This window comes from Myxine glutinosa, chromosome 5 (assembly GCF_964187855.1).
Source record: "Myxine glutinosa chromosome 5, kmMyxGlut1.1, whole genome shotgun sequence".
NCBI lineage: Eukaryota > Metazoa > Chordata > Myxini > Myxiniformes > Myxinidae > Myxine > Myxine glutinosa.
Window position 1 is genome coordinate 164,486,240 of NC_136265.1, and position 20,196 is coordinate 164,506,435.

Sequence of the window (20,196 nt, forward strand, 5' to 3'; positions counted from 1 at the left end):
ATCTTCTTTATTTATTAGATATCCTACGAACGCAAATGAACACTCGTTTTACTCTGGGTGTGTTGCACATCACGTGTAGAGAATTTCACCTCCCTTCGCCTTGTATTTATAGTTGTTTTTAAAAATGCTTTTGTACACCACCCTTGAGGCTCGGTTTGCAAGCCACCATCTACATTTCCAATGGAAGAAACATAATTACTCTTTTATGGAAAATGTTTTTCCAGTTTGTTTTATCCTCAAAAATAGACCAGAGTGAACACACATTAGTGTTAAAAGATTGGCCTTTAAAACCTACCTTATGAACGGGGACAGACATCTGTATAAACACACAAACTGGCATTGTGTTTTATATGGTAGATGGGCTTATACCTTCCACCATTTGTGTATGTGTATATATATATATATATATATATATATATGTATATATATATGTTATAATTTTCTGTATTTGATTTCCAGTTGGCTGCAGATATTCAGAGGGCACTAGGAACACTGCGAGCAGACTGCCGTCCAGAAGACTATCAGCTTGATGGAGAGCTGGGTGAGGCACTACAGCAGCTCCAGCAGGCTCTCCAGCGGATGATCACACAAGCTGGCCGACAGGACCTCAGGTATCAATTACAGGCACAACCACTGCCAGCACAAATGTTGTTGAGGTAAAAATTGTACGTGTCACAGTTCTTGGACAATCCTTGAGTCTTTCAAACCCCGGCCAAGTCAAAGACTTGCTCGATATTCAGCATTTTTTTAAGGATAAGAGCACAGACAATCCCCATAGGTTGGCATCTATCGGGATGAGAAATATCCTCCTTAGGAAATACCCCGCTGAGTGCAGTGAGAAAGGCAACGCCAACGCCATTGTTGTGACATCGTCGGTACCCATATTGCCCTGGGAAGTGACGGCACTTCCCCCAAGCTCAGTGGCTGTGTTCAGTCCTGTGCAGTGTTCCCGTTCTGGTGTTTACTGATGTTCTCATTCTTCCTCAAAATCCCTTTATATGGGGCGAGGCCGACTGGTACGAAGCTTTTGCTCTGTTCTGTCCACAATACCCCTTCTCCTCTATCACCAGCCATCTTTCTCCACTCTCCATCAACCTCCACATTTCTGGACATCCCTCTTCACACAATCCTCCCATTTGATCATTTTTTAAATCAATTTTATTGATCCTAATATAAGATCACTGGCTCCCCTCGTCATCTGGAAATCGAAGTACTGTTTCTGGTAAGGTATGGTTAGAGTACAGTTACAATGCCATAACATTAGCTGTAGTTAGCTAAACGAGATGTTTAACATTTTATTCTGTAGGGAGGACAGCTCCCCATTTTGCACTCTGGATTGCTGGTTTGAGGAGGCCATTTGCACATGGCTCGGGCGCTTGCGGGATAAGATGTGCTCGACGCTGCACAGTGCCGTTCAAAAGGACACAGTGAGGCTTGCACTACATCATGCAGTGAGAACATTCATTGGTAGTACTGATCAACACAATCTCTGCTGTCTTTCTGGTTCCATCACTACATTGTGATGGAATTGCACCGATTGCATTGTGATGGAATTGCACCGATTGCTCTTCCATTTCTCAGCTGGAGTCTCGAGAAGGCCACAAACTCTGTGGATTATCTGCGGCCATCACAGCCTGCTGGCTTCCCAGTGGCTTGGCATTCTGGCTGCGCCTCAGCTGGTCCCGTGCAACTCAAAGCCTTCACATGCTAGCTGGCATGCTACAGGTGAGAGGGAGATCAATGAAGTCTACACTGCTCCCCTCATGCTCATTGATGGCTTCCCCCCACCCCCTTTACTCAAGTGACATAAATATTCTACAGATATTTTTTTCCATAATGTCATGGCTTCCAGGATGTGAGCTATGGTGCAGCGTACTACTCTGAGCTCATGAAACACAAACTGGAGTCAGACTTTGGATCTTCAAGCACTATCGTTCCGAAACAGGTGAGTAAGAGCTGCATCATTGTTCAATAGAATATTGAGCAGAGTAAATTTTGGATTAAACCTCAACATGAAGGTATGATGGTGGTCAGTTAATGATGATAAATAACCATAATAAAGAATTCTCCTTTTTTTCATGACGCTTTAGGTGTACGTAGGCCTCAACAGCCTAGAGTTTGTGCGCCAGGCCTTCCAACATGTTCCCTTGCAGCGGGATTGGCAAGAAGTTAAGCGAACGGTGCGAGACCTTGGCCGAGCACGCGATAAGGACAGCATCAAAGAGAACACACCTCCACCTGAGGTGGAGGTGGACCTCGGCTTTGATTGTGAGGCTTTACGGAAGATCCTGGAGCAAGGAGAGCGTGCACTTCAGGCTGCATTGGCCCGACTGTACCGATGGTTGGCGACGCTAGTAAGACCATCAAATGTCAGATCTTGGCCAGAATTTTCTTCTGTTGTCTATACATCATAGTTATCCTTGACAGAATCGTTTAGTGATAATAGGGCTTTCTGATGAGGGCCTTGAGTGGGGGATTAAGAGGGGGATGGAGTGCTGTAGTTCAAATTCCAAACCCATTGTGAATTTTACACCAACATTGTAAATTTCCTTTCTGGTTCTGTTTCGCTTTGGATATTTTTTTCATTCTTTCTCCTCTGTGAGTTTCCACTGCTCTTGATGTATGAATCTGTAATTTCCTATTCATTTTAACTTCCAGAAATGAAAGATTTTCTCAAAATATCTTCAAATCTTATCAGATCCCATAGGAAATGCATTGAGATGTTTGTAGAGGTTGTGAATTGTCAGACCATCTGAAGGTCTTACCAAGGCCTTCAAAGCATCCACCCAGGAAGTGTATCGAAAATGTACTCACAACTTCACTCTCACACTGCAGGTGCTCACAGACCTGAAATCATATCTAGAGACCATCAATAAACAGGAAGCAGTAACAGACGCAAAGGTAAATGCAGCGATAACATGAACGTCTTGCTCATCACAACGTCATAATGGTCCAACATATATTTCTTGCACTTGCCTAGAGAATCAAGGAACAAATAAAGATTGCGCTCAGCATTTGTCCCATACAGGAAGTGCGATGGGAAGAGGAAATGCTGTGCGGGAACATCGTGTCAATGTGCCAGTGCCTATACGAGGAAACGCGTTCTGGGTAAGGGTCGCAGGTGTGATGTAAGAATAAGATTACCCGTCGGTACGGGGCCCGTCGTAAGATTACAGGTATGCATATTAGTTATGTAGCAAACGTGGTGGAACGTTTGACCCAGAACCACCTTGCTACCCCCATATCCTCTATACACGCCTTTTCTCTTGATTCCTTTTGCTTCTCTCTCCTTCAAAACTCTTTTCCTTCTTTCCACATTCCCACAACCCTCCCTTCTTTTCTGTCTCTCAATTTTAATTTTCCCAAATTAGTGCCCCACCCAAACCTACCGGTGTCCTTTGTGACGAGTAGGTGAGTCATTGGTGTCACCCTGAACAAATTACAAATTCCTGGCACCTTCAATGGAACATCAGGCCTGGTCAGCCATTTTGTGAAAGACTTTGGCTAAAAACCTTTCCTAGTTGACCTCATAAGAAGGTGGGAACATTCTGGGCCATTAAAGAATAGCAGTAGTAGTAGTAGTAGTAGTAGTAGTAATAGTAGTAATCACTAACCACTCTTCCGATGACCTCCAGCTTGCTGCGGACACTATGGGGAACTGTCGTGCAGCACTTCTCGCAGACACTCGAAGACAGCCAGAGCCACCCCAGACCGCTGGTGTACTTCTCAAAGCTGCACAGCGTGCTTCAGGTCCAGTCACTGTCAATACATTCAAACAATGAAATAATGTATCAGCAATCAGAGTTCTCATAAGATTGGTCTGTTTGGCATCCCCATCTAAAACATTGTGTCATGATGCTGCGATCCCACCCAGGCAGAAATTTCAAGGGAATGCTATGATGGATGCTTCCATCGATACTTTACCCATTACAAGTTCAAATCCCATAAAATGTGTTGACTTGTCTATTGTCCCATAATGTCCTTGGAATTAATGTGAAAGTCCATCGATACATGCTGAAGTCCTACATGTGATGTGTGTGTGTGTGTATATATATATATATATATATATATATATATATATATATATATATATATATATATATATATATATATATATATATATATATATATATATGTGTGTACAAGCTCCTCCATGAGTCTCAGGGCAGCCGCACAGTAGTCGGCACAACGCAACAAGATTGTTGGCAACAGTTTTTGATAACCGTGTAATGTGCGGCAGTTGACGATCGTCGTCTACTAGTTTTTCAGGTGTGTCGGCGGCAATTGTGCATCACAGTGTAGGGAGAGGCAGTCTCCCACAATCGCTGTCGCGTCACAATGTATTGACCAATTAAGCTTCAGCTTTCAGGAGCTTCTGGCCCTGGGGTGATGCCATCTGTAGAATTAAAAAAAAGTAGTTGCAGCTTATGTGAACTTTGAAGCCCAAAAAGGTATTATGAAAGATCGATGTAGGAGCTTGAGCTTGAACTGTTTATTTAAGTATCTAGCAAACCTTCAGAAACAATACAATAGGTACATTGTGGTATAAGATGGCACCCCTGAATGTCCAGTTTGTCCTCGCTAGCCATATACTGACATGCTCCAATGCCTCATTAAAGAGTGTTTGCCAAATACCTTGTTCCTGCTGTCATAGAATAATAAAAATGGTACAATTTCAAAGTTAATAATCTATTTACTTGGAAGAAAAATTTGTGTCTGTTTAATCATAAGTATGTCTATTTTAAAAGCATGTCTTTCTGGGATTGAAGAAGTGGGAATGCGAGTTGTTGTTGTGGTTTAGCCCCGGACAGTTCTCTCGAACTAGCCTGCTGCATGGAGACAGCCGATCGATCTTGCAGGAGCGACCCAGAGATCCCCCCACACATCCAGGATGGTGTACCCCGCCTTCAAAGAGTCAGGGCCACGACAGAGTTAGAGAGAGAGAGAGAGAGAGAGAGAGAGAGAGAGAGAGAGAGAGAGAATGAAAGAAGAAGAAGAAGAAGAGAGAAGAAGGAGAAGAAAGAGAGAGATAGAGAAAAGAAGAGAGGAGAAACAAGAGGGAAATGGCCCGATTGGCACTCTGGCCGTGACTGCGCTGCCCTGACGGATCCTGGCAGCAGGGAAGAATGGGGAAGATTTGGCCCCTGACTTGCGTTGCGTTGAGGGGGTACAACCACCATGAAGAGGCGTCCCCAATAGTGGGAATGTGAATTGAATGCAGCGGAACATTGCCAGAAGGAACTGAAATTTTCTATCAAGTTTGTTGAACGCTCCGAGATGGTCTCTCCACCCAGGGCTTTGCCCGCAGTCGCATCTTTCCCCTGGCACACCATCGGTGACGTACCGTACCAAAGCAACGGCGCTCAAAGTTTCCACCCTTCTCACCCTCTCTCTTCGTCATTGCCATTTCGTTTAACAAAATGAGTGTCGTTCACAGTCACGCATAGGTGAGGGCGAGACTACCGGAAGTAAGCTGTAACACATGCCCTTTTGTGGTTTGTTTTCAACGTATCCAATTACATGACTGTTGTCGCGAAGGGTGCACTAACCGGAAGTTACGTAGTTCCGTGGGGCGCCTATTGTGCATCAAGAGGCGCGTGCGATTTGGTCTCTTCCGAAGACAGAAGCCTCTTCCGGAAGATTGCTTTGCGCCGAACAGGCAGAAGAGAAGCAAGATGGCGGCCAAACATGTATTACTCGCGCTCATGATGGAAGAATTAGACAAAGATGACACGACATCACAAGTTGATGCAAATATCCAGATTGTGTTTTCACTTGCAAGTTTTGCTGCGTAAGTATAACCTCTTCTTTTCCGCCTCTTCTTCTTCTAACCGCCTCTTCTGCTGGATAACGGAAGAGGCAGAAGAGCTTCCGAGAAGAGAAGAGTTCAAATCGAACGACCGAAAGAGTCTTCCGGAAGTCTCTTCTTCTTCCAGAAGTGCAAATCGCACGCGCCTAATCTCTGACGAAACAAGAATGTTCAAGATTTGTCGCCGACGATGTTGTTTCGTCGCCTCAGCGTTGCGTCGGCTAGCGTGTGGCGGCCCTCAGCACAATGTTAAAAGGAAAATTAGAAATTCTTCAGCTAAAAGATAACTAATGTAATTTTAAAATGCAACATTCGGTAAGTTTGTTAAACACAAAGATTCATTTTTCATTGATGCAATAATAGGCTATACATGTGAAAGGATTTTTGTAGGCCTATCATATAACTTGAACCATCCTTGCATGTGGTAAACAGAGTTTGGTGGAGGTCTTCCAAGCTGACTCTCAGGGCCTCCCACTGTGTGATCTTCAAACAGATGCTTACCAGGTAACTATGGCTCACCTCTCACGAGCAAGTAGTGGAACTCAACAACGTTGGTCACCATCTCCTCCTCTTCTTCTTCTTCTTCTTCTTCTTCTTCTTCTTCTTCTTCGACACAAACTTTCTTTACAGTGACCCGTTGAATATGATACAATATATATGATCCTTATTGTGATCTGATTATAGTTTAAATTTACGAATAGGAAATGCAATTTTCACTATGGCCGTTGCTTCCTCGCTAATTATAGCCGCTTGGGAGTCAATACATCACAAAATTAATCAAGTCAAATCCACAGCAATCTTCTTTCTTATTGGTGGAAGGAATGATTAAGTGTTATACCCACAATAATCAATTATCTTTATATTTACCCCTTTCTGAACCAACAGGCTTTGGAGACAGAATTGGATTTGCGAAGATCGAATTCCACTCAACTGATTGAACGCTACTTCCAGGAAAGGGTTAACAGGCAGGTGAGACTTTGAAGTATTTTAGGGTTGTAATTCAAATCGGTGTTGCTCGTCTGGTTGATATTTTGTGATTTATTAAGTTGTAATTATACTGTGTATTATGTATTTTAACTTGGCTATGGGCAATTGCTTGCCTACCTGTGTGCTTTACGATACTGTGACGTCAGACTCCATCTTCACGTGTGGACCTGTTCATTGTATATCAGTGTCCTTTTCCTACTTGATAATAGATCAACAAAAAACCCCAGACATTTTGGCACCATGGGTACCTGCTTTGGCTAAAAAGCAGGGTTCTTTGAAGGGATGGTTTGAAGCCACAGGTGAGGTAAGTTCGTGGAACAGGCAAAGCAGCTACATGTCAAAGCTCAGAAAGCAAGTTCAGGCCTTGGTCAGGTGAACATGAACTGACGGGAGGTGCATCTCAGAGTCCGCTGGAAGGTTCTGGAAGGCCCACCCGAAAAGGTAGGTATTTTGCCCATAGGTGGGACACTTTTGGACTGGCAGTATAAGGGCCAATCAAATAATAGCAGGAGGAGAGAGAGAGGAGGAGAACTCCCCGAACGTCACCTGACATCGCCGCTGAGACATCTTCACTGCCAATGGAAAAAAGTCCTCGCTGAACAAAGGCTGTTATAAAAACAACGCTCATAGACTCTGAAGTTACAGGTACCTTCTGTTTCCAGTCATTGAGGAGTTTAAAGGTTGGTATAATCAGCTCTGCGGTCTGGATTGACCTTTTCAGGTATAATTGGCATTGGGGAAGCACATGCAACGTTGTATTCACTTCCTTATGTTTATTGGTTCTTGCTCTGAGAACCTGAGCTTGCTGTAAACCAGAGTGGAAGAACTACAGCCAGCTCTGTGTCTTTTCTCCCCATGCGTGTTATGTATGTACTTCTTGTATATATACTGTATTCTCATATTTGCGTTAGCCTTTGCGTTTAAAGGATGTAACTACTACACAGACTTCCATTACATATTTGATTTCTAAAACAAAACAAAAAATGGCTGCAACCCCATGTTTTACTTATTTATATAAAATGAGACTTCATTGAAGCACTCACATTTATCGATTTGTTAAAACTTATACGATTAAACTTGTGATAAAAAAAACTCTCCAATTTTTCATGAATTTGTTCGATGAAACGTTTTTTTTTTGTTTTTTTTATTGGAAAAAATTTGGTCAGTGTTGTGACATCCAATAACATATCATGTACAGTACACTATGTATTGGGGAATCAGCCATGTTTTATTTCACCGTCACATGTCTGTGCCTTTGGCCATTGGCTACCCCCCCCCCCCCCCCCCCACTTCTGCCTGCGTACGCTACACCTCCACTGTTGACTATACCCGCTATACCTCCCACCATTGTCTACCCCCGCTACACCCCCAACACTTTATACCCCCGCTACATCCACACCACTGCCTGCACCAGCTAGACCCACACACACCACTGCCTGCACCAGCTAGAACCACCACTGCCTGCACCCGCTACACCCCCTACCGATGCCTGCACCAGCTACATCCCCCCGCTGCCTGCACCTGGTACACCCACACCACTGCCTGCAAGGCCAGATAAGAGTTCATACACTCTGCCATCCTATACAGGCTGTGTTGTATAGAACAAAAGATGTACCCAATCCCAAGATGTATCGAGGTTTACAACATGGCCACTGTCTGTCCACCTTTAAAAAGACGTAAATTACATCAGACCAATCTCTTATATTGTACTGAACCTTGATCTACATTTTCAGGCATCGACGGCACTTATGGAGACATTGGGCATCCTTCTTTTGGGCTGTCGCTACGAGACGGTAACACAAACACTTGTGTTGGACATTGACGGCTTGCAGCACCTTCCTGATCCCCGCCCAGTAGGTGGGTGAATATCAACAAAAGTTGCTTCTAATATATCACGTGATGTGTTTGGCGAAACATTGAACTAAATATTTACAGTGATATTTTGGTAATCTTCGTAAAATACCAATTTTGTCTGTTTTTTAGTGTAAAAGTGAAAGCTCGTGGAGGAGTCAAATGACACAAGGTAGTAGGTTTACATGGGGTAAAAGGGAAAATAGTCAGACAAAAAGGCACGCTCACTTCGTAAGCAAGTGGTCGAATAGCAGGAATGAAAGAGAAGGTACAAAAAAATTAACCTGTCATGATTTCTAAACCAGGGGTCCTCAAAAGGCGGACCGTGGTCCACATCGGACTGCAGGAATAATCAATTCAGATAGCAGAGCTGATCCGAATCCCCCATCAATGGATTGATCACATGGTGCTAATTTAGCTGCAACATTATTCCTGAGTTAATCTCCTCTAATGTTCTTCTATTCTCTCTGCTGCTAATTATGTTAATGGGCTCTGGCGTTTATCCGTTCAGACCAACTTGATAAATGATAAACACCAGAAGGGATTAATATAGGAGGTGTTTAACATCCTGGGATTAACATGGCTGGCTTGCTAGTGCATATATGGAGGAAAATATTTTCTCCGGTCATGTCTTGTTTCCATTTCATTGTGAACAGGAGCTTTGCTGGATTGATTTTATTTTATTGCCATTGATGCTTGATAGTGATATTACTTATTACCTTCAGTCCTCCACTACTGAAGGTAGACGGGGGTCATGTTTTCACCCCTGTCTATTTATCTGTCTGTGAGCAGATCTCAAAAGATTATGGACGGATTTGTACGAAATTTGGTGGACAGGTTGGGTGTGTGACGAGGATGAAATGATTAGATTTTGGGGCGGATCCGGATCTGGATATGAGAATTTTTATTTTTAAGTCCTTCTTCACCATTGAGAAATGGTGCCTAAACAATACATAACATTATATTTCAAAACGTTTTGGACGGATTATGATAAAACTTGGTGGATGAGTTGGGTAGGTGACAAGAACAAGTCCATTAGCTTTTGGTTCAGATCCAGATCCGGCCTATCAGTGGGATACAAACCGTAAACTGTTCAGCCTTGCGGAGGACCAAGTGCCATTCTGGTTGAGTTTTTTTGGCTTCTGCATTGGACTAATTTCATTTATATTATAGATTATCAATTTGATTTCATATTACTCCTGGCCTGGTGTTGGCTTAGCGGTTAGGGTGCCGGCTGGGGATCCTAGGATCCTGAGTTTGAATCCCGGTCGATCGCTGAATTAATGCCAGGGGGGTTGACTCAGCCAGTCATCCTTCCGAGGTTGGCAAATTGAGTACCAGCTTGCTGGGATGAATGATCCCGGTGTGTACCCCGATTTAGAATAGGTACACCGTATCCCTGTGCATCATAAGAGGCGACTAAGGGTTGGCGTCAGGAAGGGCATCCGGCCATAAAAACCTTGCCTCAAACAGGGAACCATGATTGTCATGGGGCCCGCAAGGCTAACCCCTACTCTAGCGGGGGAAAAATGGCCTTAAAACGATCATTCATTCATTCATTCATATCACTCGTTCATCGACTTTCTATTGGTAAGTACATGCCCCTCTTTATATAGGTACCAAGCTCACATTTAGCGAAATAGGCCATTTGCACTGGCTGTGCTTCCTAAACATGCCGCATTGCCGCTATGTGAAGTTATATTTATTTATGCAGTCCCCAACAAAAGCACACCAGATAGGACATATTTGTGGTATTTGGACCGTATCCCCAAAGTAAATTCAGTGCAATTTGCTCCCAGGTCAGTGGCAAGGCCTGCTGTGTTGGCCAGCACTGAGCAGCCTCAGGGTGTACATCAAGCTGATGTTACGACCACACCACATCTTTTTCGCAAGCCATGACCGCAAGACAAAGCCACACAAGCATGGGGCGCACATCCCCATCAGAGAGACCTTCAAATTGTGAGTTTCAGTGTACTTTGTCAAAGATAAGAACCAAGGTAAAGTCCTAATTTGAATGGAGACCTTGCACATAACTTTAGGAGCCATCTACATATTGTGTACATCAAACTGTATCTCTATGTCTGTACTAGAACTTTGTGTGCTGGTACTCTGAACTTATTTCAAATCCCTTCCTGTTGTTTCGCATCACTCTCTTCCCTTGCTGGCATCCCTTCCTCAATAGAACTTCTCACACACTTTTGAATCAGTGGACAAGCACAGGTTCTTTCAGGAAGGATTTATTGGACTGAAAGGACAATGAATGTGCTCACCTTTGAATTTGTCCATAGTTTGGGATGGATTTCCAAAATAATAGGATCTGACGGTAAAGTTTGGCTTTGATGGTTTGAATATGACACCGCCTTATAGAGTACGTCATATAAACCTTTGCTTTTCGAAAAGAGTACGTCATATAAACCAGACTCAGTGGTGTAATTACCCTCGCCAGAGGAGAGGGTATTGCATTTGAGTCCGTCTGTTTGTCTGTCTGTCTGTCTGTTTGTCCGCACAGAATAAATATGATTTTCTCTGCAACCGTTTGTCTGATTGAGAGGAAATTTTCACCATAGGTGCAACTCCACCTGCAGAATGTTTTAATCATAATTATGACGTGATAGGTCACGTGGTTCGGCCGCCATCTTGGAAAAACCGAAAAACTTTGCACCTCTATATCTCGGAAAGTGCTGAACAGAAAAGAAAAGAGACATAGCTCATTGTAAAGAACTCTCCATGGGGAATAAAATATGTTAATGATGATGTCATAGGTGCCTCCATTATGACGTCATAATTCGACAAGTACAAAACTTCATCCAATCAAGATGAAATTTCTTGAGCGCCTCGGCATAAACTGGAAAAAAAAAAAAATGATGACGTCATTGGTCACGTGGTTCGGCCGCCATCTTGGAAAAACCGAAAAACGTTGCACCTCTATATCTCCGAAAGGGCTGAATAGAAAAATTGAGACATGGCTCATTGTAAAGAACTCTCCATGGGGAATAAAATATGTTAATGATGATGTCATAGCTGCCTCCATTATGACATCATAATTCGACAAGTATATAACTTCATCGAACAAGATTAAATTTCTTGAGCATAATCTAGGAATAAATTCGTTTAGAAAAAAAAATGATGTCATCGGTCATGTGGTTTGGCCGCCATATTTGTTTTAACACAAAAGCCTTTAAAAACCACTGAAAATACATCCTGGCGAGGGTTTGCAATCTCAGATTGCTCTTTTTCTTGTTGCAAGAGCGTCCGCTCTGAGTCAGAGTCTGGGGGATCACAAGTTCAAACCCCAGGCCTAGTCATACCAAAGACATGCTTGACGCTCAGTATTCAAAAAGGATAGAGCACGGACAATCCCTATAGGTTGGCATCCATTGGGAGGAGGAAATTCATCCTTAGGAAATTATCTGCTGAGTTCGGTGGAAAAGGCGGTGCCACTGTTGCGAGGTCGCTGGTACCCAAGGTGCCCATGGAAGTGATGGAATTTAGTGTGTGGAATCTCCATACGAGCCTTAGATCATGAAAGAAAGTAAGGAAAAAAGCAACTTATTATTATTTTTTCGCTACTATGACCAAACTCTTGCCTTAATTGCTGCTAAAAAAGAAAAATAGCAACTATCCAACATATTCCTTGCTGTGAGATTGCCCTGGCAGCTTCTAACTTCCTAATGGGAGGAAAGAACCTGACGGGCTGACTGCGTTAGTTAAACGGTCAATTGATTTCAAACGTACAATAACAGCTGAGCCTAGAATGCAGTGATGTCCACAGGCTTGTGCCGGCGGCCTGCCGTGCCCGACCCGGCTCGTGCCTCGTGCTTCAGGTCAAGGCAGCATGGGGCCTGAAGAAGGCTGTGCTGGGCGAGGCCATGCTCGGCTTGCAGGAATGTCAAGGCCTCGGAACGGACGAGGCATGCGGCATCACGAGGAGCTTGTTGCTGCAGACGCCATATGCCGAAGGTTTGTGTTTTACCCTGTGCTGTCCCATCTCTAACAAAATCGATGCAGAAGTTCAAACATTTGGCCTCCATTTTGAATTAACACAAACGACGAATACAGTCACTGAGCTCTTTGAATCTTCTCTTGCCTTTCAGACAGTGAAACGCTGCGTTTCCTGCGAACAAGGGACAGCGAGGTAGAAGCGAAGGAATTCTGTCGGAGGTTGAAGATCACGGAGAAGCGTTTCATTCCCAGAGCTGATCCGAGGACCAAGAGTACAGAATGAAGAGGTTTTGGACAGTATTCATGGGGCACCACAGGTTAATCTCAGTCAGATTCTTTAATTACTCTTTTATTAGATACTGAATACCTTTTTTGATAACCATTTGGATCAACAAAACAGATTGTACCTCGTCGGCCTGTTAAATACTTCACCCTCCTGGTAGAGAGTCAACCCACTTTTTGTTTATTAATAAATATTTTACAATTGTATGTACATATCTCTACCTCAGCATACCCTCGTTGTTGTTATTTTATTTTCTAAGAAATCCAACAAAACACTCCGGTGACTGATGACGCCATCTGGTGGCATCGCTTTTCTCTCTCCATACGAGTCAGCGAGGAACGAGGAGAAATCCACCCCCGATCCCAGCTCCACGGGATTCCAACCCACTGGGTTTGTCTGTGTTCTATCCCTTAAATGCTGAGCACCCAACAAGGAATTGGCACGTACCATCCAAGTCTTTGGTATGACTTCGCAGGGGTCGAATCACCGACAACCTTGACTTGGAGCGGACGTTCTACCCACAGCACCACTCAGTCTGGTTTATAGTAATTGTACAATTGTAATTGGTTGTGGTCGTTATTGTGTATGGTCAAAGGTACAGATATGTACAAATGGTGGATTAAATGGAAGGTATTTTTGATATATTGATTAAACAATTAATCAATTAATTACTTAATTTTTCAAAGTTAGATTCTGATGAAACACTGGTGGTTTAGGTATGCTATTAGCCAATTGATTAAAAAAATTAATTATTTTACGATTTTTATTTATTTATTATTTTACACAATTAATCAATTAGTGTACAATTCTTCCTCCCAATACCATCTCTATGTGCGCCAAAGGCACCCCGGAAATGCCACGTCTGGAGGATATGTTATTTATTTATTTGGCATGGGGGTGGTGGACTTTGAATGTTGCTGTACTTGTTTGTTTGTTTTTTTGTTGGACAATGCCGTCATGGCGAGCTGTGGTGGGTTGGGTGGCATTTACCTGAATAAGAACTACTTGTTTAATGGCCCCAATTAATTAATTATGACGTTAACTGGAGGAGGTGAATTGGCCTAAGTCTTTCACGAACCGGCTTGCCAGGGAGTTGGGTCAATAATTTGGAATTTGACCAAGGTACCTGAGAATAACTCACCCTACTCTATTTTAAGAAACAGCATGGGACGTAACACACTTAACTTTGTGCTGTCTAGTCTCTATTCGACTCTCAACACCACTATGAACTGTCGGATTGTTGCTTCGCAGGCAGGGTGTTGCATCAATGAGTATGTCATCTCTCAGGTGGACCTACAGTTGGGTCTCCCATCTGCTCGCATTAGCTGGTGGTTGTTAAAGATCCCACGATGTCTTTCGATGAGTAGGCAAGTTGTCGCTGAAACCTGAACAAATTACAAATTTCAGGTACCTGAACAAATTTCAAATTTCTGCTCAGTTGTCAGTCTTCAATAGGTGGCAGAATGGTCAGTGGCTCAGTTGTCAGTGGTCAGTTTCTGCCACCCATCAGGCCTGGTCAGCCGGTTCATGAAAGACTTGGGTGAAGAGTACAAACTTTATGAACCCCGACCCCGTTAACCCAATGTGACAATGGGATAACGAGGACAAAATAAAGATGAAATGTCAGAATGACAACAATTTTATGTTTATTAATTACTTGAACAATTTTGTACAAAATAACATTTCCATATGTTATTTAGAGATTATTCCAGAGTTCATGTTCATTTCGAGATGATTCCAGCTACATTTCACTGATCACTGACTGACTACTTCACTGGTTACTGACTATAACCACTGACTTCACTGATTTACTCACCTGCTTTAACCTCACTCAACATGTCAACTTTCCTACCCATAACCGTGGTCACATTCTCGACCTTGTCTGCTCTACTGGACTAATTTTGCACCATCTCTCTAGCTCTGACCTCACCGACCACTTAGCCATCACTATGACCATCAACATCCCCACCCCAGCACCAAGGCATTATCGCATTATCAACTTCCGTAAGCTAAACTCTCTTTCACCTACCTCATTCTCATCCACCCTCTGAAAAAATGTCCACTTCTCCCTTCGTTGACCTCCACACCCCTTCTGACCTCACTGACTACTACAACCACACTCTCCTTCTGCCTCGACCAGCTTGCACCGATAAAAACCAAAACAGTTTCTTTCACCCATTCTGCTCCCTGGTTTACCCCTGAACTCCGCCTGATGAAAACTCGTGCTCGCCAACTTGAAAGACTCCGCAATAAAACAGGTCTCACAATTCACTCCCAAGCCTACAAGGACCACCTGCAGCATTACAAAGATGCCCTCTCCCGCGCCCGCTCCGCATACTACTCTCAAATTATCCACTCTGGCTCCGGAAACCCAAAAGCACTCTTCTCTACAATAAACGAACTCCTCAGCCCCCTGGACACCACCACCCAGTCATTCACAGAAGACAACTGCATCTACCAACCTCCTGACCCCCCCCCCCATCCGGACCAAATTTAGATCCTGGGGGGACAGGGCCTTCTCCATCGCTGCTCCCACCCTCTGGAACTCGCTACCTCACACCATCAGAGACTCCTCCTCACTCACCACATTCAAAACATCACTCAAGACCCACCTGTTCAACACTGCATTCAACATTTAACCCACAGCATCTAACCCCTGACTATCTCCTCTCCTTCTCCCTCCTTTGTGCTTTGAATATTTCCCTATTGATTCTTCTTTTTTTGCAATTGTTTTTATGTTTTGCTATGCATTATGTTTTGCACTCTGTCAAAGCGTCTTTGGGCTTCCTGAAAAGCGCTATATAAAATAAATGCATTATTATTATTATTATTATTCTTCCAAAGCAAAATTGACAACATCGACAACAGCTTAACCTCCACCGCACCTGCTCCCCCTCAAACCACCTGCCCCCCCTTATCCTGCCAACCCCTGTCTCAGTTCTCCCCAGTCTCCCCTACTGACCTCTCTGAACTCCTCATAGGAATGAAAACTGCCACCTGCACTCTGGACCCCATCCCCTCCAGCTTTGTCAAGGCCTCCCTTCCTGCGCTCTCTCCACTTATCACTGCAACAATAAACTCCTCCCTGTCTACAGGCATCGTCCCACCATCCCTCAAAATTGCTGCTGTTACCCCCATTCTGAAAAAACCTGGACTCAACCCTGACACCCTAAATAACTTCAGACCCATCTCCAACCTACCCTTTCTGTCAAAAGTTTTGGAATGCGCTGTAGCCACTCAACTCAAACATCACCTCTCTGCCAATAACCTGTATGAAACATTCCAATCCGGATTCCGCTCCAACCATAGGACTGAAACTGCTCTCCTCAAAATCACCAACGACCTTCTCCTCTCCTCTGACGCCGGCAACCTCAACATTCTCATCCTCCTCGACCTCAGCGCCACCTTTGACACCATCGATCACACCATCCTCCTCACCCGACTTGAAACCACCTTTAACATTACCGGCACTACCCTCTCTTGGATCAAATCTTACCTCTCTGACAGACGCCAGTTCATCTCCATCAATAACTGCAAATCCCCCACTGCTCCCCTCCCCCAAGGTGTCCCCCAAGGTTCAGTTCTCGGCCCCCTCCTCTTCATCCTGTACATGTCCCCCCTTGGTCACTTAATCCGCCGCCATGGTCTCCAATTCCACTGCTTTGCCGATGACATCCACCTTTTCATCTCCACCAAGTCAATCTCCACCGCCACCCACTCTATCCTGACAAACTGCATCACTGAAATAAAATCCTGGCTTCAAATCAACTTCCTCAAACTTAACTATGATAAATCTGAAATAATCATCATTGGCCCAAAAACGCTCACCAAATCCACCCATAACTTCGCCCTCAACATTGACGGTTTCCCAGTATCCACCTCCCCTCACATCCGGAATCTTGGCATCATCTTTGATCAAACCCTCTCCTTCGACAAATACACTAAACAAATCACAAAGACAGCCTTCTTTCACCTGAAAAACATCGCCCGTCTCCGTCCATCCCTCTCCTCCACGGCTGCAGAAACCCTCATCCACGCCTTCATCACCTCCCGTCTGGACTACTGCAACAGCCTCCTCTATGGTTCATCCTCAATACAACAACACACAACAACATGCATTTTAAAGGCCATTTTCCCTGCTAGAGCGGGGGTTAGCCTTGCGGTCCCCATGACAATCTTCTCCATTTTGCCCTATTTTCTGCATCTCTCCTTGTTAATCCCCTTGCCCGCATTTCTTCTTCCACCATCTTTAGCCAAGTCTTTCTCGGTCTTCCCCGTCTTCTACTTCCTTCTACATTCATTTCCATCACTCTTCTCAACCAGTCACTTTCATCCTTCCTCAACACATGACCAAACCATCTCAACCATCGCATCATCGCAATATTACATTGAATTGAAATCACAGGCCCATCACCCTCAATAATCATCAATAAACTCCAATACATTCAGAACTCCGCTGCCCGTCTACTCACCCATTCCTGGACCCGTGACCACATCACCCCCGTCCTTTATAAGCTTCACTGGCTCCCCATCCCCCAGAGAATCCATTACAAAATCCTCCTCTTGACCTACAAAGCCCTCCATAACCTGGCCCCATCCTACCTGACTGACCTCCTCTCCAGACACACTCCCACCCGCAACCTCCGCTCTGCTGGTGCCAACCTCCTGTCCCCCCCGCCCCCACCCCCCCCCCACCCCATCCAGACCAAATTCAGATCTTGGGGGGACAGGGCCTTCTCCATCGCTGCTCCCACCCTCTGGAACTCACTACCTCACACCATCAGAGACTCCTCCTCACTCACCACATTCAAAACATCACTCAAGACCCACCTGTTCAACACTGCATTTAACATTTAACCCACAGCATTTAACCCCTGACTATCTCTTCTCCTTCCCCTTCCTTTTGCTTTGATTATTTACCTATTTATTTTTTGTCTTTTTGCACTTGTTTTTGTACTCTGTCAAAGCGTCATTGGGCTTCTTGAAAAGCGCTATATAAAATAAATGTATTATCTATATAATAATACCGTAAAGACTCGACTTTGTTATCCCTTTTACGCCGCACCCAGTGACCCGATGCCCACGGCACTGATGCATTTTCCATCTACGAACCGCGCTCTTTGTTTATCACGTACAGCCATACTCGAAAAATCTGAATTCGCCGACTTTGGGACCCAAAAGCATCCGATAATTATCGGCCGATACGACGCCATCTTACGACACCATCGTATTGGCGTCTGCTGGGCGAAGGCGATGCGAGCCGTCCGCCGATTCGACAGTCGAGTGGTGTGATGGGTGGTGTGAACCAAATGGTCTTTTTATTCCCTTGAACATTTTAAATTAGGATATATAAGGAAACGTCTTTATCGTCATTTTAATAAAGTTAAATGGAGTGACGTTGCGATACTCGGGGTGCGTTGCATAAATCCTCGTAACTCAGAGAGGTGTAGCAGGTGGCGAGACGTAAGGAAGCTTTTTTATTCCCTTGAACATTTGAAATTAGGATATATAAGGAAACGTCTTTATCGTCATTTTAATAAAGTTAAATGGAGTGACGTTGCGATACTCGGGGTGCGTTGCATAAATCCTCGTAACTCAGAGAGGTGTAGCAGGTGGCGAGACGTAAGGAAGCTTAAAGATAACGAGCTGAAAACAGACGAACGATATCCCTTCCGTGGATGTTCCACGGGTTTCACGTCTTTATCGTCATTTTAATAAAGTTAAATGGAGTGACGTTGCGATCAGTGAGTTGTATACGAAGAGATAAAAGGATGGCATTGACTTCGAGACGGTACGTGATAGTTGGCTGCGGCTGGCTGATGCCACGTTTTTTTTTTTTCTAAGTGCCATGGATGCTGATGGACATAATAAAAGTATCGGCTGATCTCTCATCGTAATATTACCCGATGGAAATGAACTGTTTCTTTGTTTGTCATTTCCTGTGCAATAATGTCAAATTGATAAGTCAGACATCCTTTTCTATGGACAGCTGCTCTCCTTTTCGATGGCATCGTCTATTGATATGCATGTTCTTCTTTCATATAATTTTACACATTCACAATCAGTATTTCAACTCTTGCAGACATTGGAAAGGAAGTTGACTCACAGGCCAACTCTCTGGCTCAATCACAGGCCGACGCACAGGCGATGTAATTGTGAGTAGCGTTTTTGCACAAGTGAAAATTGATCTTTCTTCCTAACTCTTACTCGGACAAGCAAATCCCCTATGCCATCCATAATGGTACACTCTATCCATACACCACATCCTCCCTTCCGTGGATGTTCCACGGGTTTCGGCTAGTTATTATTATTATTACATTTAATTATGCAATTAAAAGCCGTCCAAGTAATACTTAATATGCAAATGAACCTTAGTGTCCTCAAATATAAACAATTCCAGAGTAACTGCATTTAATAACTACATTAAAATGGCATTTATGACAAAGTATGTGTTTGTGTGCGTTTGTCATTGGTTGGTATCTCCAAATGTGGGTTTCAGAAGGTGTAACAGAGCCGTCCCAGGTCTCGATATATCCAGTTTCGTGTGTGTCTGTGTCAGTGTGTATGTGTGTGTGTCTGTGTGTGCCTCGTTACTCTTTGCAAGCATCTCGTTCATATAACTTTGAAGGCCGCTCATAAGTGTCAAACCTTCTTTTCATCTTATTTTATCCTTGCGTCATTTGGCTGCTGCTTTGCAAGATTGCTGGGGAAGGCAGGAATTTAGTTTGGCCAGGAAACTGGTACACAATGGCAGACTCATTTTTTCGAAATACGTAGTGTGTTCAAAAAGTATCCGACCTTTATTTTTCGTGCGTAAAAAAAAAAAGAAGCTAGGGAGGCGTTGATTGGTGCACGTATGTAGGCGATCCTAATGCACACGCGTTAATTTTTTCCCACCTGCAGACGCTGTCATTCGACGGCAGACCGCCGATGAGTGAGGACGTGTAAGTGAGCGCCGTCGGATTTTCGTTTTTGACAAAATGACGGAAAAACTTGAACAACGCTACTGCATCAAATTTTGTGTTTATTGGCCTCGGGGATGTTGGATGCTTCCATTGTGATGACTGCAACTTGGTTTCTGGGTCGTACCCATAAACCCAGGACTCATCGCCAGTGATCACTGTGTTGAGGAAGCTGGGATCGCTGTTCACAGTCTCCAGCATGTCCTGTGCGATCTCCAAACGGAGTTGCTTCTGCTCAATCGTTAGCAGCTTTGGTACGAACTTCGCTGAGATTCTCCTGAAGCCCAAATCCTCCTTCATAATGGAATGAACGGTGTTGAATCTTGCAGATCGTTTCCACTTGGGAATGGCCAAGCTTTACA

At 44.0% G+C, this 20,196-nt stretch overlaps 1 protein-coding gene across 2 annotated transcripts in view; it reads left to right on the forward strand.

The window, feature by feature from the left end:
• The window catches only part of LOC137426805 (BAI1-associated protein 3), a 50,462-nt gene extending 31,145 nt beyond the window's left edge, over positions 1-19,317 (forward strand). The window contains exons 18-31 of one of the 2 annotated variants that reach the window (XM_068115722.2): positions 460-611; positions 1,307-1,427; positions 1,582-1,725; positions 1,853-1,945; positions 2,091-2,354; positions 2,836-2,901; positions 3,029-3,108; positions 3,636-3,750; positions 6,242-6,313; positions 6,695-6,778; positions 8,530-8,653; positions 10,447-10,606; positions 12,420-12,607; positions 12,742-13,092. In XM_068115722.2, coding sequence (XP_067971823.2) covers positions 460-611; positions 1,307-1,427; positions 1,582-1,725; positions 1,853-1,945; positions 2,091-2,354; positions 2,836-2,901; positions 3,029-3,108; positions 3,636-3,750; positions 6,242-6,313; positions 6,695-6,778; positions 8,530-8,653; positions 10,447-10,606; positions 12,420-12,607; positions 12,742-12,872 — 1,794 coding nt within the window. In that variant the 3' untranslated portion in view covers positions 12,873-13,092. Of the gene's footprint in view, positions 1-459; positions 612-1,306; positions 1,428-1,581; positions 1,726-1,852; positions 1,946-2,090; positions 2,355-2,835; positions 2,902-3,028; positions 3,109-3,635; positions 3,751-6,241; positions 6,314-6,694; positions 6,779-8,529; positions 8,654-10,446; positions 10,607-12,419; positions 12,608-12,741; positions 13,093-18,954 lie in introns of those variants that run through there. The other variant, XM_068115723.2, reaches the window with a different exon arrangement.
• The last annotated feature ends 879 nt before the right edge of the window (positions 19,318-20,196 follow it).